The sequence below is a fragment of the Venturia canescens genome, chromosome 5 (assembly GCF_019457755.1).
Source record: "Venturia canescens isolate UGA chromosome 5, ASM1945775v1, whole genome shotgun sequence".
NCBI classification, from domain to species: domain Eukaryota; kingdom Metazoa; phylum Arthropoda; class Insecta; order Hymenoptera; family Ichneumonidae; genus Venturia; species Venturia canescens.
The window spans coordinates 21,543,230-21,569,393 of record NC_057425.1 but is presented as its reverse complement, the minus strand read 5'-3'; the positions used below and the strand labels follow the sequence as shown (position 1 = coordinate 21,569,393).

General features: G+C 37.1%; 2 protein-coding genes across 2 annotated transcripts in view; both read right to left on the bottom strand.

The window, feature by feature from the left end:
- LOC122411264 (organic cation transporter protein-like) overlaps nucleotides 1-26,164 on the bottom strand; it is a 522,699-nt gene that overhangs the window by 144,965 nt on the left and 351,570 nt on the right. The gene's annotated exons all lie outside the window — the stretch shown is intronic.
- Nucleotides 3,175-24,501, bottom strand: LOC122411386 (uncharacterized). The gene is made up of 17 exons (XM_043420134.1): nucleotides 24,064-24,501; nucleotides 23,653-23,970; nucleotides 14,990-15,193; nucleotides 12,776-13,121; nucleotides 11,748-11,945; nucleotides 11,120-11,456; nucleotides 10,904-11,023; nucleotides 10,555-10,716; nucleotides 10,404-10,472; nucleotides 10,014-10,073; nucleotides 9,844-9,918; nucleotides 9,504-9,578; nucleotides 9,327-9,386; nucleotides 9,158-9,229; nucleotides 8,903-9,013; nucleotides 8,626-8,823; nucleotides 3,175-3,431 (listed from the first exon to the last, which is right to left on the bottom strand). Exons 1-17 carry the CDS (start codon nucleotides 24,408-24,410, stop codon nucleotides 3,250-3,252), a joined length of 2,934 nt encoding a protein of 977 aa, XP_043276069.1. The 5' UTR covers nucleotides 24,411-24,501; the 3' UTR covers nucleotides 3,175-3,249.

The window sequence follows — 26,164 nt, the reverse complement described above, 5'->3', positions numbered from 1 at the left end:
GAGTGCGACACGGGCATTTCTTGAAATTCGATGAAAAGTGATTCCCTAGTGTATTACTATATACACTTTCTTAAAAAAAATTTTTCGATATATCAGAATGTAAAGCCTCTATCCGTTGCAATGGTTTTGTTTACTCGATGCCATGAATTGTTGCGAAGAGATAGTTGCCGCCGAGCATATGTGGAATGATGTCCACATTCAAGTGGGCGTGTAACGCCAGCGTTAATGCTAGTTCCATAAAAATAACGCAGAAATTAACGTCTAGTTTGATTTTTATTTGAATGAGCAATTTGAATGAAAAGTGATGGGCCGGACAAGTACTTTTAGCACATATTTAAACATAATTTGTACCGATACGAAATCGACGTCGAATATTGTGAATACCAGGGGATCCTGAAAGTCTGAGAAGAATCGATTTTCTTCTAAGTAAGTCTCTGCCACCATAGAGTAACAAATGACTTTTACCTTCGATGCGATTTTTTTTTGGATTTGAACGTTTCTCAGAATAATTTCATATTGTGAAAAATTATGTATTATATACTAATAAAATACTTATCCTCCGATTGATGCCATAAATTGTAGTGCTGCACATAACTCAGATGGTAGCTTTTTTGATTCACTTGAACTTTCTAAAGTTCCGGGTGCTTCCCGTAAGATTAAATTTCTCACGTCCTATTTAAATTTTACAAGACGATGCCGCGTCTTTAGATATTCTGCAATAACAAACACCGACAAGTTTGATGATACAATCAGAGAGAGCTGATGAGAAAGAGCGGAGGCATGGATTTTTATTTCTAATGTTTCAGAATCCGGACTACATCTCAAGATATATATAGAAAAAATCTCTAACCTTTCTAAATATTTTTAACATCAATCCGAACGTTGTTGACAATTTTCGGTTTTTTTTCCATTACACAACACTCTTGGATTTCTCGGTCTTTATCTCTTTCTTCTTTACTTTTTTCTCACCACTTTCACTAAAAAATTGTACTGCTTTTATTTATTTTCTACAGAACCGGAAAAAATTGGAACAGTTTCGGTGAAATGTAACATTCGCGATCTTTATAACCTCATTTAGTTAGCATTGAAATAACACACCATACGTCATATCATAACGGAAATAGGGTGGGGCTCAAAATGTCGAACAACCAAATAGTAGAACGACTAATTTTTCGAAATTTCAAAATTTGCCGTATCAAATAAGTAATTCGAATATTTTATTCTCGATAGACCAATTAATAGATTATGTATTTAATGTGATATTTTTTCTTCGAACGCGCTTTCTTCGAAATTCATTCAGACCATCTGCTCTTATTAGAATGCATAGAAAATAGAACATAGTATTGCAAGAAGTTCATATTTTCCGAATTCCAAATGAAAAGTGTTTGTTTTATAGAAAGACCAAAATATATAGTCGCTAAAAATCGAGAGTAAATATTTCGAATGATGAAAACTTCGATGTACGGAATGGCGAACTCTCGAAATAGCGAACGTTGAAACAGCGAACGTTTGGAATGGCGAACAATGCGTATAGCGATAGTTACAAAAACGAACACATGGTGGCGCCCCCTGTTCACCACGAAGTTAAAATCGTATTTTAATGTTTGTACTTACATCAGAAATATGTACGACTCTGATATCCAAAAAAACATCAATTATTTAGCCTCTGAGGTTTGGATCAAGTTAAGGAGGGTGGCTACATTCGTCAAAATGATAAGAAATTGATCAAATTTGGTGATAATGTTCTTCAACATCAAGTGCGCAGACAAAATTTCTTTCAAAATTTTCTTCTGCTTAGTTATCGAGTAATTACGCATTAAAGCAGATTTCTTATGCCCGGAATAATATATGGAAACGCTATGCTTATACACATGAACTTTAGTGATCAATTACTCGATAACTGTACAGAAGAAAAATCTTAAAAAAATTGTAGTGTCAAATTTGGCACTAAAGAATATGTTCACCAAATTTTATTAAATTCTTATCATTTTGAAATTTTTTATGTATTTACCATGGTTTAGCATGGCAACATTGTATCGTCGCTAGCCACCCTCCTTAATCCTTTGAGGATACATCTCTGACAAATTCTTGGAAATATACACCGGGTCTAGTGTGGCCCCCTATCAATTTTTAAAGGCTTACTATGAAGAGACGTCCGATTTGAAAAAACCAAAACCAAAATGAAGTTCAATTTATCTAGAATACGGTAGAATCAATTTGGAAAAAAAAAATTTTTAGTGGTCAAAATCGCACGGAAACGAGCAAAGTCGTGAAAAAAAACTTTCATTCATAAAAAATCGTAACTCCGTTAATTTGATAGATAATTGAATAAAATTTTCAGGAAGTATCATTATATACGATAGTTTCATTGAAAAAAAGTACAATATTGGCTGATTAATAAGAGTATTTATTGAATACGAGACATTTTGGAGTGAAAATTTTTCTGTTTATTTATGACGGTCAAGCAAGTATCATTTTGACATATGCAACAACTCTTTCCGCTCAAAATATCTAGAAAAACTCCATGTCACTTTCTTTTATAGCCCGATCATTCTGAGTCGGACGAATGTCTGACCAAAAAATTATTTTCGAATAATAATAATAATAATAATTGAAATTCCAGATATGTTACGATTAGGAAAGACAATCGATGCATTCCGGTGGAAAGAAATGATACAGAATAATTTGAAAAATAGCGAACTATGTAGACGCAATATCCCTAGTAATAGTTTCAAAAAAGGTGCCAAAAGCTATCTTATCACTGATTCGATTGTGAAATTTATAAGTCATCTGCAGACAAATTGTGAAGAAAATGTTTTTCAATTGCAAAAAAAATATACGGTATTGTGATGATGGGATTTACTTTTTTTTTACGGTCAACAACACTTGCAAATCGAAAAAAAATCCGCAATTTACAAAAAAGTATTACACGAAGTACACACATCAGGGTCCAGCGGCCCTCAGCACAAAAACTTTATCGCTCGATCTCGCGCGGTTCATGCGATATGGGACCCACCTACAGAGAACCCTTCGAACTATAGTTAAGGGTGTGGGGAATTCTGTCTGTAGGCTCTAAGAGCTCTATATTTATCTTCAAAGTTGGCGCTGAGGCCGCTGGACCCCAGATGTACTCGAAAGGTTAAATGGTAGGACATTCAGAGGACACAAAATCAATTACTTGTAATATAATTTCCTTCTATGTAGAAATATTATGTAGATATATTTTTTTCATTTATTTATTCATTTTTTTCAAAATTCTGACGGTTGGAATATTCTTCGAGGAGCTTCGGATGCCCGTGTCCGACATATTGGACACCGTCTTTCTAAAAATTGGTTCCATAAGACTTCTGCACAGTCGGAACAACAACAGCAATGCCCACAGGGCAGGTAGAGGTGCGTCGCTTTCGCCAATAAGCACACCTTGCACGAATCTGAAAAAAAATCGTAACAAGGAGTACACGAAGTTCCATATATTATGTGATAACGAAATGAACGTTTCAAGATATGCTCTAAAATTAAATTTTTTGAAATTGACTAAGCTTTATCTATTTTGTCTCTGTACATTATTATTTAATTTTTACGGAGCATTTTTAGCTATTTGGAAAATATTGATCTGTATAGATTATTAACAAATTAAACACTAATATTCAACCAAAATTATGGATCAAATAGATGTCACGTCCGGAGGGGCGTGAAGGAAAGGTTCGGGTGTTTGAGCGTCGAGCGGCAAACGCTATGTCCCATAGACTTTTCCATTCAGCATGTATACGCAGAGCGTTATTATATAGATATACTCGTTCGAGTATCGTGGGCGCACGCTGAGAGACCTCGAGAAGTCTTGCTTTTGTCTAGTTGCGATTGAGGAAAGGTATTAAAAGTCGTGGACAAAGAGATCTAGGATTCCTTATACACTCTTTAATGAAAATAGATTTTTAGTAAAATACAGTAATAGAACATGATAGAGAGATCTAGGATTCTCTATATGTTCGTGATACAACGTAAGGTGTTAGTAAAGTACAATCGTAGAATATGATAGAGGGATCTAGGATTCTCTATGTATTCTGGATATTGCGTAAGTTACAATAAGTGATACGATTCGGTATGATACGTGGTACGTTACCGGAGAGGTGTCTTCAACTCGTCGATGCGCGGTCGTTATTAGATTTCGCGATCGGTCGTAAATATTTGAAGTCACTAGTCGAGGCGATTGGAGGAATGTTTAAAGTCTCGAATCGGAGCAAAAATACCTTACCACCTTCGTTGCTGGAGTCGACTCGCTCTCTTCTACGGAAGACCTGGAGTTCGTCCAGAGGTTAAGTATAAGACGGCTAACCGAATGACAACCGAACTACTGCGAACAGTATAAACGCGACTCTAGGTACGGAACGGAATGCAAGTTGTACCGCAAATCTTGGCCTTTTTATAGGGCTAGATTTGGGTCAAATAGGTGGGGTTTGTTATCGTTACCTTGGGCACAAGTGTTCAGAGTTCTATTTTTCGGTCCTTATAAGGAAAAAAACATCTGTGTAATCAATCGATGAATCCCCGAAATTTAGGGCAGTAGTGCTCGGATGGGAGTTTCGTAAAGCCCAGAATACTTGCGTCAGGCACGTGTTCTTGGTAATGATATGTCTATGCGTTATATTCGGTGTTTTGATTAGGTGATATGCGTACTTAGTTCGAGTTTGTGTTAGTTAAGTTGTAACAGAAAAATAAAATAATAAAAATTTAACGTCGGTTGTGACATAGACAAAAAAATGAAGGGCCCTTCCATTCAAATGTCAAAATGATTTGTTCTTGGATTGAATATTACCGGCTTGACTTTGTTACGAACATGAACTTCACAGTATCTACGTCACCTTTTCCGCCGCCAGCGCAAGAAATAAATACTCGGATCAAATGCCAACTTCACTGCGGGCCACGTTAACTCCGGAGAGAAGCGGCCCGACGGATTTGTTGGCAAGTTTCATAAACAATCTTACGAATATGAAATAAGCACTAATAAAACCATGGGCCACCTTAACTCAGATGAGAAGCGGCCCTAAGAGTTACTAGTACTTGGATCAAATGCTGACTTCACCGCGGGCCACGTTAACTCCAGAGAGAAGCGGTCCGACAGATCTGCCGGCAAGTTTCATAAACGCCATTTTACGAAAAATTGTATGTACATAAAACGAGCACTAGTGAAACCACGGGCCACGTTAACTCAGATGAGAAGCGGCCCTAAGAATCACTAATACTCGGATAAAATGCTGACTTCACCGCGGGTCACGTTGACTCCGAAGAGAAGCGGCCTGACAGATCTGCCGACAAGGTACATACGAAAAAAAATCAATGTTTAATTTTTTATACAGATAGGAATGTAGATACTGATCGGAGTGCATGGTTCGTCCCAAATCAAATTTTGAAAATAGTTTTCCCTTCCCCCCTCTTCCGTATTTAATCGAATGAAAATCGACCTTGTAAATCATTGGTCCCCGAAATAGACACCCCCCCCCCCCCCCCCAGATAGGACATCCGACGGAAAAATCTTTTTAACTACAGAATAGTTTATGATATAATAATTTAACAAAACGTCTTAACAATTGATACTACATTATTTGAAGGAAAATTAGATACATGACAATAATTTGTCATTTTCTTTAATTGGACACTAAATAATAAGCCATAGAGTTGAAATTACTTATCATGATGAGTTTTTGATGCGAAATGATTTTTCACATACTACAAGCACACATTCATTTTGAAACGTTCATATCATTACGAGTACGAGTTATTCCATGTTAATAAGTCGGTGGATATGTAACGAAGTTACTTCAAGTTTTTTTCACCATTGTTTCATGCCTATAGAATTATTAAATATTAGATGGAATAATTCCACAAGTGCTGTACTTCCAAAATTAACTATTCATCATAATATCGGTATTGAATTGTCAATTTGGAAAATTTATACAAAGGCGAAGCAATGACAAGGCGTGTTACTATAAAATCGAGATGAAATTTGAGAACTATTGCAATGTTATTTCAAACTCAGCCATCCATTTGACATGGAATAACTCTTGGAGGAACAGTGTGTAAATACATCATTGTGAACACAAGAAATCGTCCTAAATATTTTATAAGTTTTTCAAATTGTTCAAAAAATTGTAATTCAACAAATGCGCACCTCGAAACGAACAATCCGTTTTTGCAAAAATGTCTGAAACAGTGCGATCAATGTATCTTCGGGAAAAATTTATATTCACTATAACTTTCATTGAGAACTTTTTTCACATCCTATATTGTTCGAGATACCAGTCACTTCAATGACATTGATAGTAATTTTTGTTAAGTAGTGGACAGTGGTTTAAGATGAAGAATAATTGTAAGGATTTTAGTAACTGAACTTGTAGAGCGTAAAAATTTAGAGTTGAACTATTGAATATCGAATAATGAAGTAGTTCAAAAAAATCGTAGATATTCCTAACCGCAATAGTTGTTTCTTATAATCAATTTAGAAAACAATATTCAATTGATCATGAACGTTATTACGTTAGGGAAAAATTTTCGCTTTATATCCACGTCAACTAAATTTTACGAGCAGCTCGATTTTTTCTACATTTCTTTGGTTTTTTGTGTTAAATATTTATCTTGTCTTCCAGTATAATGCTTTTTATTCCTATTTCTTTATTTGTAAAAGCTGGCCGCATCGTCGCATACTTCCGTGAGCATGTTCTTCTCCCTCACAATTTTCACCCATTCACGCCGTTTCGCGGTTAAGTTTTCCTGTGCGTTCGCCGTTAGGATGTTTAACAAGCCTAAATCCGTCTCACAGCCTTGCTTGTCGTTTTGCGCATTAATGGGTTAACTCTAATTACCGTATATACATTATCCCCTGTCCCCCTACCCTTCCTTGCCTTATCAGTACGATTAACTTCCCCATTTCGTTTGCTATCTGTCTGTTGACCAGGTTTTTTGTAACGAGATATTCATAGCTGTTAAAAAATTGGAGACAAGTACATTTATGTTTGATGTCACCTGGACAGTAGTCTCAGTGAAACCCTATGAGACACTCATGTAGTTCAAAACACAAATGCACGATGATTTATAAGAAGAAGTTGTTCGATCTGTTCTCTCGAAACTTGCTTTAAATGAGCAGTTCATTACTAAAGGATATAAAAAAAACCATTTCAAACGCAATGAATAAAAAAATGAATCTGTTAAATTATGGTAATGCGTGAAAAACGTTTGGTTCAAAGGAACAAAACGTGGTCAAATAAATGCAAAAGTGACGAGTACATCGGATGACGAGTGAAAAAAATTCAAAACATAATAGTATGTAAAAAAAATTACGAAACCAATTGTAAATAATTTCAACAAAACAATTAAGAAAAGCTTTTACAAATCATGAAAAAATATTATATTAAAAAAAAATACAAATCTGTAATTATATTGTAAAGGGAAAAAAAAATTTAAATAGGACGTGAGAAATTTAATCTTACGGGAAGCACCCGGAACTTGAGAAAGTTCCAGTGAATCAAAAAAGTTACCATCTGAGTTATGTGCAGCACTACAATTTATGGCATCAATCGGAGGATAAGTATTTTATTAGTATATAATACATAATTTTTCACAATATGAAATTATTCTGAGAAACGTTCAAATCCAAAAAAAAATCGCATCGAAGGTAAAAGTCATATTCATATGGTACCAAAACCTTATTTGAAGCTCTTTTGGTGTTTCGGCGACACACCCTCCTTCGGAGATTATTGTTCAATCTGCCACCCCTCCGATCTGCTCTCCACCCTTCGGGCCTTATCTGTCAAATTATTTATACCATTTATACTTTCAGCACTAAGAAACTTCGATCGAAATATCATCACGTCTGAGGATCTCTATTCCGCTGCTCTTGATCGCTCTCTGTATTTCCCTTTTCGAGATATTTCTACGTCTTATAACCTTCACTCGTATGAGTACCCTTTCTGACACTTCCGCAACAACCCCATGAAGTGATGTATCCATTTCCTCCGTTATCTTTCTCCCTTTATCCACCAGCTTCATAAATCTTCTTTTGTCTTTTCGCCCCACCACTGCTCCCGCTAATCCGTCTAATTGTATTCTTTTTTTACATAATAATTATTCCTCCGTATATTTGTCCCCCACATCTTCCTTTTTATCATCTCAATGCGGTTCATAGCGTTACCTTTACAATTTTGCATTTTTATTCTTACCGCCCTTCCCTCTTTTTTAACCAAATTCCAGCCCCCACTCTCTTTCAGCTCTTACTTATATTCTTCATTCACATTTCCATATTTTCCATTATTTTCCGTGATCTTTCCCACTCGAAACGCATAATTATGACTCGTAAATGCTTTTGCTAGATATAGAGACTATTTACTATTACACTAAACATTAATAATTATCTACGCAGAAAAGACTCTACTTTATACGTACGAAGAATTTTATGCTCTACAAGTTCAACTGCTATTTTTACATCCCTTTCCATTATATGCAAATTTCATGAGAACGATGAAACTGAAAACATTCAATTGACTTTAAAGTCGGAAAAGATAAGCTGTAAAAAATAGGTTCATCGAATATTTTTTCAATTTAATGAGAAAATTGCATTGATAATGATGATGCTACCATTATTCTCCTCGCTATGTCGACGGTTCTCGGCTTCTTGAGGTTCCTCCTGCTCTTGTATTTCAGCAGATTCCTCTCTCCGTTCCTCCTGCTCTTGTGTTTCAGCAGATTCCTCCCTCCGTTCCTCCTGCTCTTGTGTTTCAGCAAATTCCTCCCTCCGTTCGGCAAATCGACGTGCCACCGCTCTTTTTCTCATCGCTGTAATTTTTAAAAATCTGTATGATACTTCCTAATCCATAATCCTAAACCATCAATTTCCCTCGCCGGAATATCTTACCTTTCCGACGCTTATTTCTTTTTTGTCTCGCCGAATTTGGCTCCGATGCAGGGCCTACAACAAACTCATTACGAATCACCGAATTGCTTTGTCTTCGGATAGCACCTACCGCTGTAAACATCGACATAAATTATATTTCTATACATAAGTTCTATTATTTTATTTTTACAGTTTTGGTGGTTTAAAAACAATCGTTGATACCAGTGTTTGTAATGATTAGTACACTGGAAAAATCCATCGAAATATAATAATTACCAATATTTCTGGGCTGGGGAGCTTCTTCTATGGCTGCTGAACCATCGGCTATGAGTTCATCCGGGTCATCTTCTAGAAAGAAAATGCGCACATAAATAATTAGATTTTCAGTTATAGATTAAACAAATACAATAATAACGATTATGATAAAAACTTTATGAAAAATTACCATTATCGCCGGGCGTCGAATACGCTTCAAACTCCTCGTCTATCACGATTGGTTGATTTTCTACCAAACGAATTCATAATATTTTATTTTTCAATTCTTACATTATCAGTTGTTGATATAAAATCATAGATATAAGTTTTTCTAACAGTAGATTGAAAAAGCCTATGAAATGGTTACCGATATTTCTGGGCTGGGGAGCCTCTTCTACAACCTTCTCCAAATCATTCGCCATGAGTTCGACCGGGTCATCTTCTACAACAAAAAGAGCAAATGAAAGTAAATAATTGGACTTTTAGTTACAGATTGAACAAGCACAATACTAGTTGTTATGAAAATGGTTTTGGGAATAATTAGCACTATCATCCGGTGAAGAATATCCTCGTTTACTACGATCCGTTGATTTTCTATGGAGCAAATCCATAACGTTTCGTTTTTGATTTGTTTCAATTTCATTTGTTGAATTTCATCGATATAAGTTTTCCTAATAGTCAGTGGATTGAAAAAATCTGTGAAATACCAATATTTCTGAGCTGGGGAGCTTCTTCAACAACCTCTTCCAGATCATTGGCTATCAGATCATCCGGGTTGTGTTCTACAAAAACAAATGCATGTAAATAATTAGATTTTTAATCACAGACTAAACAAAAACAATTCTACTCATTATGAAAATTGTTCTGCGAAAACTACCATTCTCATCGGGCGAAGAATATCCTTCGATTTCCTCATTTACCACAATCGGTTGATTTCCTGTCGAACAGATACATAAAACTTTATTTTTTTAATTCTTAGATTTTCGGTCTTCAGAAAAAATTTAATAATAAGTTATACAAAAGACAGAGTAAACATTTATCAGTGATTATCATTATCATGATTGTGAGATTTTGTAAATTGATTGTTGCTAAATTCCATACCATAATTTACTATTTACTCCAATGCAACATTCTAGAAATAATCTTGAAAGGCTATTATTATTAAAAACACCCAAGAATAATGCCGTTTTCGACGTATATCGACATCTACGGAAATTTCATAACTCGTTAGTCTCCCTAATATATAAAATTACATCGTATTATTTACCGTTTTCTGCATTGTCCAAGAGCCATCGTGGTGGCTCTTCAGCAAAGATTTCTTGTTCGAAATCTGGATCTGAAATAATTTAAAGATAACAGTATTTTGAGTGCTCAAGAGTTATCAACAAGCTTGAATTGAGTTTAATAACGAAATTTACCTAATGGTCTGATTGCTGGAGGCTCTTGTAGCTCTTGGATTTCATCGTTCTCCTGTTCAGTTAACTGTTGTGCCATACGAAAATCGATGTTTCCCTTTAAAGAAGCAGCTTTATCCATGAACTCCTCAACTGTGATCTCGAGCATATGTAATTGACGCCATGCTAGGTGAAAAGTAAATGAATGAATTGACATGTTTCTTTTGAAATGTACTAATTTACTTCCAATTTCGAAAATAATATGTGTACATTTGCAAATGAGGCACTGAGAACGAGGTATAACATGCATTACGAATTTTAGCTCGAATGCGCCTTTGAAATTGGAAAAAATATATTAATAAAGAAATGAAACCTTTTGTGAGTTTGTTTTGTTTAAAAACAGTTGAATATCTCGCATGGCGGCCGATGTTCACATTATTTTTTAATCGTGCAATATCGGTTTGAATTTTTGACTGCAATTTTAGTATTTTGCCTGAAACAAAAAATAGCATCAATTTTTATCACGTTTTCTCTATTTGTTGGAGATGTAAGTTGCTTGTGGTTGAGTTGAACTATAAGTTCGACTTACATAAAAAATCCCATGGTCCAGGGCGTCTTTCTAAATGATGTTGAAGCCGGCTGTGGTAGGACTCGATTATATTGTTCGTTCTACGGCTCAACCCGTATACACTGAACCCCTCTGGCCTGACCGTTCGGATCCAATATCGATCATAATAATTGCAAAATGTGCGGAATTGCGTCTTCAGTATTCCTGGCAAATTATTGCGTAGTTCCCGGAACTTCGTAGTTATTAGTTCTGCCGGCAAGTACGCCAGAGCTAAAACTTTTTTGAAAAAAGTTTTCGCTACGTCATTTGTCCGAAGAACGTTGGCGAGTTGAAGGACCTTGGCTTTTCTGTATATCGCCTGAAATCCAGTACATTATTTTTTTCCCTTTTCGTACACTATAGTTCGGTAGTGCTGACGAAATAGCCATGAGGGGTTAATAACTCAACATTATCTACAAAGCAATGTTTATATGAGAATGAAAATTGTTATATCTGTAAATGGCTGGAATGTCAAAAACGATCATCGAAAATACAGTTAAGGATACCCCTAGAATTATCAACATAAATTTAAACTATGAAAAATACGCATAAAAATTGCAATACGAATATTATATCCTTTATCATTTCTACTTCTCCATTCGATACTCACCCGATCGTAATGGGTATTACAACCCGTACTGTGAGCCATTGGGTATACTTGTAGAACGGCATTGCGTAATGCGCGTTCAAAATCACTCATCATAAGTATAATATGCGCCTGCAGGACGTGCTCTCTGATATAACGCAGGCATGACTCATAGGCGCCTTGAGTTTTCCTTGTCATCAAGACCCATATGAAGGGAAAGCCCTATAACCCATTCGAATAGGTAAGCATGATTTAATGTGCATGATATATGATGTGAGCAGTCCCAACCATAGCAACAATTATTATTCAAAAAATTGGCTCTAAATTTGGTCATGCAATGGACTTACAATCAGGTTAATTTATTTTTCAAATTTCATATAAAAAGATTGAATTCCATTTAAACCAAAATACGATTTCAATCTTGCCCAATTAATTACGAAAAAACATACTTAAAAGATACTCAAGTAAAATTAAAGTGTACCGAAAGTATATTAGTAATAGCAACATTGTATACTATACTCAATAAAAAGGAAAAAAATGTTATCCAAGAATATATTTATATGAAACTTATAGAAGAATACATATTCCATCAGAGGGCAAAATATTTTTCATAAAAGCGGAATATATGTTATAGAAAATAATGACTAATTTATCTATATAATATTTCAAATGGAAACTTTTTCTATACAAAAACAATGCATTCTATTTTCAATAAATTATTGTTTCTGATTTCTTCCATACATTCGTGGTAAATATTTTTTACCAATGCGTGCGTATGTTCGCATCTTATGTTTTATGAAAAAAATTGCAAGTTCATTTTTGTAACCCTCCACATGATTCTTTTTTATTACTACGTTCGAAGAATTTGACTGCAGTTAGTACGCGTTTCAAGATAATGTTTTGGTATCCGATTTAAAAAACTATACACAACATATGAAACAGTGTTAAAAATTCCGGCAGCGGTCTTCATGCATTGTTTTATCGTACGGAATCGAATTCTCTTACGTCAGTTGAATTATGAAAAATATTTTGCGATATTAGTTAATTCTTACGTGATTAAGTTTAATTCCCATGATTGTCATCAATTGATAAACCCCTTCGATCCTGGGTCTAGTGCAAAAGGTGGCATCAATGAGGAGCTTCGTAACTTCGCTCATTTCTCGCCGCACGAAGTCTTCGTCATACAGGATTGCATGCTGCGCACCGTTGTCGTCCGTTACAGAACGCACCGTGAGCCGACCATTGATATATTCCAAAATTCTCGCGAACTGCGGATCAGTGAGTCGGTCCACAAATTCTTGAATCGTCCGAGGGTTGGGGGGATAATTTTTCTTCCTGCACTGTTGCATAAATGACCGTATGGCACGAAACGAAACGTATCGGGCGGCTTCTGCATGACTTGATTTGTCAAATAACAATTACAAGAATAATCAACATGTCTATCAATAATGACCTGAGAATGTATGCAAAATGATAATTAACAGATTTCATTAATGTAGATAATATAGGATAAAATCATATATCACATGCATTTCAATTTAAGTACGTTTTCAATTTTGACCGCAATTTTGTTAAGCATTGCACTACCCCGAAATGCGTTGAGGAGTTTATTCGGATTTTAAAAATCGATTTTACTTGATTTCATTTTGATTCTAAGAAAATTTACAAATATTAAATTTTTTGTACGAGATATTTGGGCTCTAAACTGATGTGGGCACGGATTTCCTTCTCCACCAGAAAACGTCTTTTTACATTTTCTGATCGCTCATAAGGAAAATCCTAAATAGTGCCATGAAGGTATATGGTTTTGAAGACAAAAGAAATAAGAAAAGTTGAAGCGATGAAATGTGTGCCATGTACCTTCTCCATATTATATAGCTCAAATAATATTTAGTCGCATGGGTTGACATTATATTTACGTTTGCTTTTTTTTAAAATTTTATCCAATATTATTATTAATAAAAATTAACTTCTTCAGGGGATTCAATTAATAGGGGGAAAAAATATCTTATTTTTATAATTTTTATGTTCTGTAGAATGTTCTATAGATAGAACATAACAATAAATATCATAAAACATATCATAAAAAACAAAAAATTATTCCACATACTTAAAATTAAATTGAAGAAAGTAAACGAAAAGATATTAAAGAATCAAATCAACATTCAGAAAGAGAATTTTTTCCCAATGAAAAATTTTAAAAAAGAACAAATTGATTAAAATTAAACAAATAATAATTGAAAAAATTCGGTTCAAACAATTTTTATAAACTTTTCATCCTGAGATTGCATGGCTAAATTTATGCTCTTCAAATTTGATTATCTTTCGTGAATATCATATTGTCATCATTGAAAATATTGGTGAGAATAATAATATTATTCCTAATAACATCCATTTCTAATTCTATTCATGAAATTATTTGCCCGTGCAAATTAATAAAATTAATAAATTTAGTGGAGTTATGAATGGTCTAAGCCTTAATGATTCTACATGAATTAGATGATTGTGAATTTTGTTTGTTAAAATATTTACATTAATCGTAATTAGTTTCTTTAGTATAAAAAGGTTTAAAATTGTAAAATCATGTCATTGCATAGTAGGTACTCCAAAGTCCAATATTACTCAAATGAATTGAATTAAAAATAACAAATAACAATAACAAAATAATTATGATTATGATTATGGTCAATTAGAATTATCACTGAATAGAGTCAATAATTAATTACCCGCAATTATATTGGCATTTAAACGATTTTCAAATCATTTGTAATACGATTTTTGATTCGTTACAATGTAACATTTAGTCAACGAGGTACTATCTACTAGAGATGAAGAGTGGTAGAAAAGAATTTGAAACCCTTTTGAAGATTTTTTTTATGACTCCCATTGAAAAAAAGCTTTTTTTCTCATTGTGTATACAAGAAAGCCAGCCCCATGCGCTGGTTTCTAGCGGGTGTTTGGCTTGCTGCTTTTTTTCTAAAATCGCCATTAAAGCGAATTTGAGTCAAAAGAATTGTTAAAAAATTTTAAGTACTTTTCGAGGTACTACAATGCTATGAGAAATTGCGGACATATTCGAAGAAATCTAGAGTTTAATAAGTCGAATCAGCGTGGAATTCCTCACACATACACTGTTTGGAAAATAAGCATGCTAGCGTTGTCCAATCGATTTTTTTGAACACACGAAAAATGAGCCATTCATATGACTGAGAAATTAAAAATTATGCATAAATTTACAAGGAAAAAGTCATGCAAAAAAAACTCACACAATCGCATACGAATCATAGAGGTCCTTCAGTTGGTACCAATGGTGTTCTAATGCTTCAGATAACGCTGTTTTAAAGCGAAAAATGTGCTCAATAATTTCGTCAGGCATGCAGAATTGTGAATGAGGGTGTCCATCTTCTATAAAACCGTTCACTAACTTTGCCGTGCCCTGACAAACTGTATTATTTTTACAGCGAAGATAACTGTGGAATAAAATTTAAATCTAGTTGAAGTTTGTTTATATTGTATGGATAGCTTCGATATATAAGATTCTCCATGTGAAGAGAAGTAAGAAAAAATAATCAATTTAAAAAAAATAAATTCGAGTGAGTACCTTGCAATTCTGAATTATATTGTGATGAAAACGAGTTCATACGTAACGCATTGTATATACTCGGATTGTTTTTTTTTCCTAGAAATTTTTTGTACGAATTTTTCTTGTAAAAATACTTTATATAACCAAACCACGTTTCCGAGCTTTTTCAAGCGTTCCGGCGGTACGGAAAGTAGGTGTTTTAACGACTGTTGGAGTGGATTAGTGGTGCGGAGTACGTAAAACACTTACTTTCCGTACCGCCGGCAGGTTCGAAAAGTGAGGAAAACGTGGTTGCGCTATATAAAAAAATTGTTTGCATCCTCATTTAAACTTGACAAAATATACAAAATTTGACTAATTTTGGTATGTAAAAAGTTTTTTCAAAAGTTTCTGAATATGAGAAAAAGTATCAATGTATATTTTACGCGAATTCCGTTTTTATATACGTGCATAGATTCTACGATCGGTGGCCAAAAACAAAAGCATAACTAAATTAATTCAGTTATTTCGGGTGTAGAATATCGCTCCGGTAAAGAGTCTCTGGCAGCATCTCGTCATAACATAAATGTCTCAGAGTCGCTGCCGCGACTCTAGATCCTATACGAGCAGCCGAACGCCAGTCTTCCCTAGACCAGTCGGCACTAAACCAGAATAAGACTATCTCGTTAACGTGGTCACTGACTAAATTTCCACGGCGCTTTTATTCCGCTATAGTAATACTCGATGTGGTAAAACCGGTGTTAAAATGTGTGTAAACTATACTTCTCCGGAATAACAAATTGGTCTAGTTATTCCGGACGAGTCAAGTACCGTCACAGCTTATATCTTTTTTATTCCGTATGCTGTGATTATCTGCAACGAATTTTGCTAGTATTACGATCGTCATACCTTCATAATTTCATAACCAGATTTGCAGATGATGTGACGAAACTTTTTTATTTGAATTTTTCTAGCGCGATATAGTACGTTTGATAGTCGTTATAGTTTATACCGATTCCTTGTTTATTTGTGGAATTCGCGTGTTTTCAACCCAAATAAAAGGACATTTTAGATACTTACAGATGAAATCTGTACGAAATGTCTGTCCGAACTATTCTGCCAAGCCATTCAAAAAACCTTTTTCAAATATTAGGTAATGTATCGTCAAAGAGAAGTTTTTTTTTAATAAAAATGAGAGAAATTGAAGCTTAACTCGACTTGAAGAAGGGAGAGCGAGATATAGATAGATATACATGTATAATAATCTGGCAAGTCCTACGGCTCAGGTATATATATAGATAAAAAGAACGAGTAGTAAGGCTATACCAGTTCTAACCCATGGGGCTCTCAGGGGGGAGCGGGGACGGGGGAGCGCGGGGACCGTTGCGGGGCTGCACGGCATGTGGAGGGGAAGGTGCGGGGGTGCGGCGGCACTTTGAAGAGACAAAAGATTTTTTTACACCCTCCAATGACTGATTTATGTTTCCGGTATATCAGATTGAACGGAATTTTCTTTTTAAAGTGCTCTTGCCGAAGATGATCTTAATTATCGGACTCCGTGACGAAAGATGTTTACATGTCACACTAATGACAAATTTATGTGTCCGGTGTTACGTATTTTGTATTGTGGCGCAAGTTCCGACAAGATTTCTTTTTCAAAATACCCCTCCCCCAATTTTTGCTTAGAGGATTATATTGTTTTTCTCAGAAAAAATGAAAGTTTGCATCAGACTGGAAGTATTTGCTCTCAACGACAGATTTATGTGTCCTGTGTTACATTCCTGAGATGGCCATTTCTTTTTTCAAAATGCACCTGCCCCTCCCTCGACAAATTTATGTGTCCTGTGTTGCATCTTTTGTATTCCTGAGGTGGTACAAGTTTCGACGAGATTTCTTTTTTCAAAATTGGATCATTACTGAAGTCGAGGTCGAGATGGAAAGATGTGCAAGTATGTATGCTATCCACCCGGCGAAACATCCATTGGCATTAACAGCAAATGAACTTGAATCATTACCGAAGGCTTTGCTTTTGAAGTATTATAGTGCATTCATTCCTGTTTTATGGAATCGTTTACCCAAGTATTTGCAGTGTGATAGTGAAGTGCAATCATATCAATTGTGCTACGATCATTTTAATCAACCCTGGCTACATACGCATATTGATTCTTGTAGACCTAAACGTCGAGATTGTGAAAAGTGTCACATAATGGAACGACTTGTGAATATCTATACGACTCTACGCATAAAAAATCCCTGTGAAATGACATCGGAGGAGCTTAAAATTATATCTCCTACCGTCTTTAAACAATGTTTTAGTGAATATACAGATATTCTGTGGGATCGTTTACCCGAATATTACAAATCCGATAGTGAGATTGCATTATTACGTCGTTGCGTTGAACATTGGAATGTATCATCGATGGACGATCATATTGACGGTCCGGCTCCGCAACGTCGAAATTGTAGGAAATGCTGTGAACGTGTTTGAACAAGTTTAGAATGCACGTGTTCATAACGTCGGCGGAATCAAAGAGCCTGTACAGAAAAAAGGACCACCGGAGGAGATTGCATCGATTCCAATATAGATCACGTTTGAACCTGTTTGAAAGCGTGTGGAAGGGGATGATCCAGTTTTGGGGTAGGGATAGATGGAAAAACTACAAATAGCAGAGTCCAGAAGAAAAAAGCATCACTTCACATCTTCGTAAAGTTGAGTCAAGACTTGCTCTTTAAAGAAAATCTCAAAAAACTATATCCATAATGGAGTTCTCCGCCATCAACAATATCATCGCAAAGTCAGAGTATCTCCCTGCCAAGAAGCTGAAAGAACTTCAAGTCAACGAAGAATATCGCGTCTCGGACGTGAGGACAGCAAATACCAAATGGGGAAAAAGATACGTCGCCGAAATCAGGAATGAATTCACCGTATTCCTGCCACCGCGAGTTGTCAAGGCATTCGATCAGAATCCAGCGGTATTCGAGAAACTTCTGGAAACGGCTCATTGTGGACAACTATACATGAAATATCTCGGTGGTGATTGGAACGCTATTGAATTTTCTCAAAGAGATTTCTAATATTCTCAACGCAAAAATGTATATATCTGAATCACCGATGAAATGTATGTTGAAGGAGGAGGAGGAGGAGGAATATTGTATAAATAAAATTACACATTTATGAAAAAATTGTTTTGTTTATTCCAAGATCCCTCTATTACATAATGCATGATATACGTATAACCAGCTTTGCAAAGATTTTACATTCTTCGTTGCACAATTAAATTTCGATTCGTTGGTGTGGTGGTGATGGTCGCAATTCGATGGACTTTTCGGCAGTTTTTTCAACGATGGGCAGTCCAAAGTCTCCAAATCGACAATCTCCGTTGACAGATCCAAAAAGTTCGTCAGCCATAAAGACTTTTCGCAGCCTTTTACGAAGATGGTATGAGCGCCGCGTAAGATAGTTTGAATTATTCCTCTTGCTGCATCGTATGGTATAACACCAAAATCCCATGACAATCCATGAAAATTACGTTCCAGCCATTTGTTTGTCGTTTTATACTTTGTCGGCAGAGAATCCCATGCATACGGTGGTGCGAAGAAAAGTGTGAGAGGTTCAGCATTCTTCACGTCCGCACGAATGATTGAAATTTCTTTGAGTATAAACTCATTGATGGGTCCTTTGAAGCCTTGTAGATCGATGACAAAATCCATGATGACTGTTGGCCGAAGAAGTTGATGGTACGGTTTTATACCAATTTTCTCACCCCACCACTCACAGGATTGTATTCAACGATGCGATCGTGTAGAATGAGGCAGTATGCGCATGTTTGTGCTGGAATATTTGTGCTTGTTTCAAATTCGAGGCGCACATCAACAGGTCCAGACTTGAGAGAATCGTTCTGCTTCGAGCAGTCAATCACAATGAGAGGTGCAAATTTGAGAAAATCCGCTTTTGTAAGCCATGGTTCGGCCTCCTTATTGTAGTACATCGGTTGAAAGTTTGTATACATATCGTACAGTACTGCATACTGATTTTGTTCTATATTCAAATTCATATTACCATAAGGATAGCATTGTGAATTCAAGTATAATTTTACATCAGTAACGTTGCAATGATCAAAATTACTCGCATTTTGCCTCTTATTATTCTTTCGTCCTGTTTGGAATGCCAGGATCACATATCGAGGTTTTTCCAGCTGCGTTGATGTCTTGACTGACCACACGTGTTTCGATGTCGCCGGTAACATTGGGTATTCATACAATTCCCACGTACGAAAACTCATTGGAATTGGGGTATCTTTGGCGATGAATTTCAACAGTTGAATTTTCCGTTTATCGGCCACGGTGACGTATGGAACGAGCCATTCAATTTTCCGTAGTGTAATTTTATAATCTTCAGCGGCTGCTTGAACTATTGCATTATCATCGGAACGTGATCTAGTCAAAATCAATTCGTGCTTTGCATTCACCACCATTTTTCGATAATCTTCAGCAAATCCCAGCAGCATGCTCAGTGGTATGCATACGTCAAAGTTGCCTGCTACGTCTACAATTTGTTTAGTCTCCTCAACATCGAGCCAACCGGTGTTCTCAAGCATTGCACTTCTCGCCGACGAATGAAATGTATATCCTTTGATGAGAGATGTGATTCCCACATTTTTATTACGATCGATTTCAACTGCGTTAAGTTCATAACGCACCTCCTCGAATAAATGACAAATGGCATTGTTGACGAGGCTCGTTGCAGCTAACGCTGCACCATCCGCCTTTGTCAGTTTGCCGCAAATGTGAATTGAACTTTTGCTCGGTAGAATTGATAAATCTTGATGTTGGATTGAAATACGTATTTCATCACTGTTGTTGTATGTTGACGACGCGTATGGTTGATGAGCATGAACCTCATAATGTATGATGGATTCGTCAAACATGACGGGTGTCTGGATGTTTACGATTTCTTCCTCCATTGTAGGCAGCAGATGCACAACGAGCAAAGCAGATAATTTCTCACACGCGAACTCCACGAATTTTGAGACCCAAACTCTTCAATAGCAGAAGGTTTTGAGGTGTTAGCTCTTTGAGCGTTGATCGACGACTGCTTTCGCGATCCCATGTTGGCTTATTAATATTACCAATACGATGATTGTAAATTATGCCCATTGAGATTTTATATGAAGTCTTATGGTGATGACTTCACCGCGGAAATTGATCAAATCTCCGTCTTGATCGACAATACGAAGCTGTATATTGTCAATGCGACGAGTTGTGATTGGTAGATAAATGACGCTCGACGGTACTTCGATGATTTTATAGCCGGCCGGTACAGATGGGAAAAATTCGTGGATTGTATGAACTTTTCGCCCGTTGATGTATGCACCAGTGGTTATGTTACACTCGACTCGAATGGCGTTCACTTTGAGAATGGACACGGGTAGATCGGACACATGTCTTTTATTGGGCTCCAATCGACGCGACGTAAAACCCAGCAAAGGTCCAATCGAATTTTTGGATGTAAAATCAATCGATTGATTGCACTCAATTTCACTGCGTAGCGTATAATTATTCGGCTTAAGCTGAATTTGTATGTTTTTAGATGCCAACTCAGTTTTCAAATATTTTTCAATATCTTCAATTTCATAGCTGCCCGTTGGAATGGTCACCACATGATTTCCAACGTGAAATTCATTGCAACCAATGTCGATATTTGGAATCGAATTGAATGTGAGCAGCTCGACGAGTCCAAGAGTATAATTTTTGTCGGGCGATAGTTCGATGGGTGGAAAAAATTGTGCCTCGAGTATGGAGGATGATCCAGTAATGGTGATCGTCAAACTATCATCCATGATGCTCGCAGATTTAGAACTAAACACGCAGCTCCATAGTCCTCATTTATATAGTGCATAATTGTCTCGTCGATTTAGTTGTCCACACAAAAATTTCAAGCATAAATGCCCGCATATTATTGTATCGTATTCCTGATACTTTTTATAATTGTATTTCACGCTACCAACATTGAAGTATTTCATGAGTTCGGGTGGAGGTGGGAGATTACCGAAGCTGTCAAAGTATGTGACTCGTTGACCATTCTTTTTATATGCAACCCAGTGTGTCCCAGGGCCCACATTTTCATCCAAATTCACTATTGCTGATTCTTGTTTGAGTGGTCCATTTTCAGGCAAAGTGTCACGCATGAAAACCCCACGAAAGTTACGAATTTTCATGGCTCTCGCATACTTTAGCAGATCGATGTCGGTGAGTGGTTGATGTGGTAGCGTGATTATACGTTTTTTGTCCCGAGGTAAAGACCCAAACCCTGTTTGTATGGTTTCAGATGTAAACCTTTACCCAAAGCGATGGCCTCGAGTGTTCGGTTGTGACGTTTACTTTCCTCCAATTCCTTTTTAGCCGCTTGAGCAGCATTTACAGCTTTGACTATTGCAGCACTTCCACCAGACAGTGCACCAACGGCGCTAAGGCCGGCAAAGATGGGTACGAGGAAGGGCAATAAACCGCCGATTTTGCGAGGTACAGGTAGAACCCGAGGCGTGCGTACTTTAACACCTTTAACACTGGCACGCGCACCTTTCAATGCTGACATGACGATTTCACGGGGGTCACCACTACGAATCATGGCTTTCTTTGCGGCACTAATGATCTTTTTCAGGCAAACACTTTTTTTGGTCTTTTTCGTCACTCCTTTCATACCTAGACCAAATTTCTTTTTCGCCTTCATAATGTTTGTCACGGCCCAAGCACTTGCTCTTTCACCAAGACTTGCGTCTTTCGAGGTTACACGTTGCCAGGCTTGTTCAGCCAAAATTTTATCCGCCAGATGTCGTGCTTCCAAGTTTTCACGATTTTTCGAATATGCGATATCGTGTTCTTTACACGCAGCGTCCAGCGCGTTTATACCAGGATCACCACGAGCAAGACGTTTGATCAATTTCGTACCAGGTCCACAATATTGATAGCCCGGTAGATGTAGTTCCACGGGGAGATTGTTGATTATACTGTTTACCAAACCTTTACCAGGTTTATCATGTACAATCATCACTCTGCAGTGGTTACAACTCGACTGACTATTCCAACATTATAAAGTTGCATTTATATGATTTTTTCCATCAGTCGCACGCGAGATGAAGTCGAAGAAACAAGTTTCGAGCGGTCAACTCCCCATAATAAATTTCGATGAATTTATTGTTGGAGCGGGTAGTGTGAAGAAGCGTCATGGAAACTTACTACCTAACAGCATTCGAGCCGTATTTTGTGGCCCCTCGAATTGTGGAAAAACGAATGCCTTACTCACGCTCCTAATACATCCAAATGGTTTGAGATTTGAGAATATATATCTATACTCGAAATCGTTGAAGCAGCCAAAATACCGATTGCTCGAGCGAATGCTTAAACCTGTGAAAGGAGTGGAATTTTTTCAATTTAACGAGCATGAACAAGTTGTGGCACCTAGTGAAGCTCGCCCAAACTCCATATTCATCTTTGACGATATAGCGTGTGAGAAACAGGACAACGTGAGAGCATTTTTTTCCATGGGAAGACACGAGATTGTGGATAGTTTTTATCTCTGTCAGACGTATACTCGTATTCCGAAACATCTCGTGAGAGACAATGCAAATTTTATAGTGCTATTCAAACAAGATGATATGAACCTCAAGCATGTATATAATGATCATGTCAATACGGATATGACTTATGCAAGTTTTAAAAAATTGTGTGTCAAGTGTTGGAAATCGGACAAGTATGGATTCATCACGATTGACAAGGACAGTGAGTTGAATGCTGGAAGATATAGAAGGGGATTTGATTCTTTCCTCACTGTCGATGATGATGATGATGATAAATAATTGTTCCCCTGGATTTTACAAGGCAGTCTAAAGTCTGACTTACTCGTGTCAACATGAAGCGCAAAGAACTTTTAAAGGAGACGGCTGTATTGAGTGAACTTTTTTTATATTTTTCCGCGTGTCTTTGGATGTTTGAACCGTTTTCGAGAAAGAGATGTACTTTTCTTTTGTTATTGGGAGCAAATCGATTTTCCTCGCGAACGCAGTTGCTACTTCTTTAATTATAAAATGTGCATCATAACCGGATAAATTGTGGAAAACTATTGGCATGAAAAACGAATTCTGATAGTTTAAATTACAATTTGAATGAGCCGGACCTCTGAATTGTCCTGTCAGGTGGCAATGATCGCGGACACGCTCATCACCCTCGACAAAAGGCTTCTCACAAATATGACATTCTTTTTCTTCCCGAAATTTCCTCCACTCTTGCGGAGACAATTCTTTCATTGGAACGTTCGTAAGAAGAATTTTTTCTACCCGCAAAGCTAATTGCTTAAGTTCTTCTACGAACCATTCCACACAATCCTCACCCCTTCGTTCGTGGTATCCCGACAGCGAATCGTCGTAGGAGCACTTGACATAATATCCAACGCTGAAGACACGATGATGTTGGCTCTTATTTTTCTCCCTCTCATCAGCGTTGGTCTTCTCCAGGATACATTCGAGGTCGGCATATACCACGAACGGGAGACGCTCCTTACGATTGTCGTTCGTGAATTCCAGCCATTTGTCGTTTTCGCCCGGTAGTCGAACAGCACAATCGTTGAGTACGCCGCAATCAACCTCATGAGACTGTAGCTTTTCGATGGTTGAAAAGTAATGCAGGCATCTGTAACAATAAAATAAATTTCAAATTTTTAAAAACGTTTCATCATTATCGCAACGAATGAAATTTTTTACAGTTGTATATTAATTTACTTACCGATCACAGATATATTTCTTGTGCCCATCAGTATTAAGTTGAGAGTTGACTAGTCGGGATAAATTCTTGATCCACGCAAAGTGTCCAATTCCACATCCCGACACGTCTTCAATGTACAGCAAGTTGATGTGGCGCTCTTTTTTCTCCTTGCTCACGCGGACCGGTAAAATGACTTCCTTGTTCTCGCTATAGACGTTGATTGAGAGATTATTCATCTTTTCAAATCTCCCAATCTGGTCCAACGTCATAGGGAAGTTGATGCCTCGGAAGTCGAATATCGTCGAATAATGCGGGTAAGAAGATGTGCGATCGCTGTATCGGTCTACCGGATGAAGAGCAGCAGTCATTGCCCATCCAAAACACGCATTATCCGTCGATTTCACATTCACCACCGCTCTTTTCAACTGTATCCATTTTACCAATGAAACGTGACATCCTGCACGTAAGGCATTATATTTGTTGATGTTCACTGTTAGATTGGTTATGGATGTCAAGGTCCAGCCGCTGTCACTCTCTTGGAACTTCTCGAGCGATTTTAGAGTCGGCTCCACGACTCGCTTCTGATACCACTCACTCAGGTCCGATGTTGTGAAAAGTTCAACATTTGCCGTGTTGACACTTTTATTCGCCCGCTTATCACCCACGGTAAACTCTCCGTTAAACGAAGTGTTCACTTTGATGCTATTGTGTTTACGAATATGAGCCTGCACTTGTTCTTCAACAAGCTCATACGCATCCAATAGAAACTTTCGTGGGTCGATATGATCACGATTAATCACAGCGCCAGTTGACAAGCGATTCTCAAATGCGCTGTCAATTTCGCGCCATGTTAATCCGTGATCATTTAATCCTCCGTTTCGATCGAACTTGCTCCTCCAACGATTCGATGAGGGTATCACATTGGTGTTCCCACACCAAAAATTGCTCCAACGTCCGCAGGAGAGTTGCTTGCATACGCAGCAATTGCTCGGTAGCAATGTCGACGGTGAGAGACATGATGCACTGAACGGAATTCGACTCGTAACTGTTACGTCGTCTCAACAGAGTCTGGACCTTCCTCAAAATTGTTTCATTTTATATACGCGTTTTTTTTCGGTTCTGAGGTGGGGATGAGTAGGAGGGAGGAAAAATCTTGACTTTTCTGGAAACTCGAATGTGATTCCCAAGATCTAATCGAGAAAGTGGAGGAAGTGCGGTTGACTTCAAAAAATCCCTTCTTACACTTTTTGAGAAATGCCTCTGCAGGTTAAAAAATGTGCAACAGCGAACACATAAATCTGTCATTGTGCATCTCTGTAAAGATTTCTAGTCCAATGTGAAAATTTTTATAGTTTTTCTCGGAAAACATTCTTCTTGACAACTTTCAAGCTAAAAATGGGTGGGAAGGCAGGCGCATTTCCCAAAGAAATCTCATTGCCTTCTCAGGAATGTAGCACAGGACACATAAATCTCGTATTAGGGGTCTCCTTCGTCACGGATACCAATAATTGAGAACACTTTTCGTCTCAACTGACTTTTCTATGCAGGAAACATAAATCTGTTATTGGGCATCAGCGAATTCTTTTTTCCTCGAATATACTTTTGTCTATGCAATGCCGCAAGCAGGACCACTGCATCCCCCCTCCACTTCCTCACTACCCTGAGGACCTTCACACAGCCCCCGCAACGCACTCCCCCTGAAATCTCTGAGTTAAAACTAGTTTTTGAAAAAAAGAAATCTCGTCGAAACTTGTACCACCTCAGGCATACAAAAGATGCAACACAGGACACATAAATTTGTCGAGGGAGAGGCATTTTGAAAAAAGAAATCGCCATCTCAGGAATGTAACACAGGACACATAAATCTGTCATTGAGAGCAAATACTTCCAGTCTGATGCAAACTTTCATTTTTTCTCAGAAGAAAACAATATATTCCTCTAAGCAAAAATTGGGGGAGGGGCATTTTGAAAAAGAAATCTTGTCGGAACTTGCGCCACAATATAAAATACGTAACACCGGACACATAAATTTGTCATTAGTGTGACATGTAAACATCTTTCGTCACGGAGTCCGATAATTAAGATCATCTTCGGCAAGAGCACTTTAAAAAGAAAATTCCGT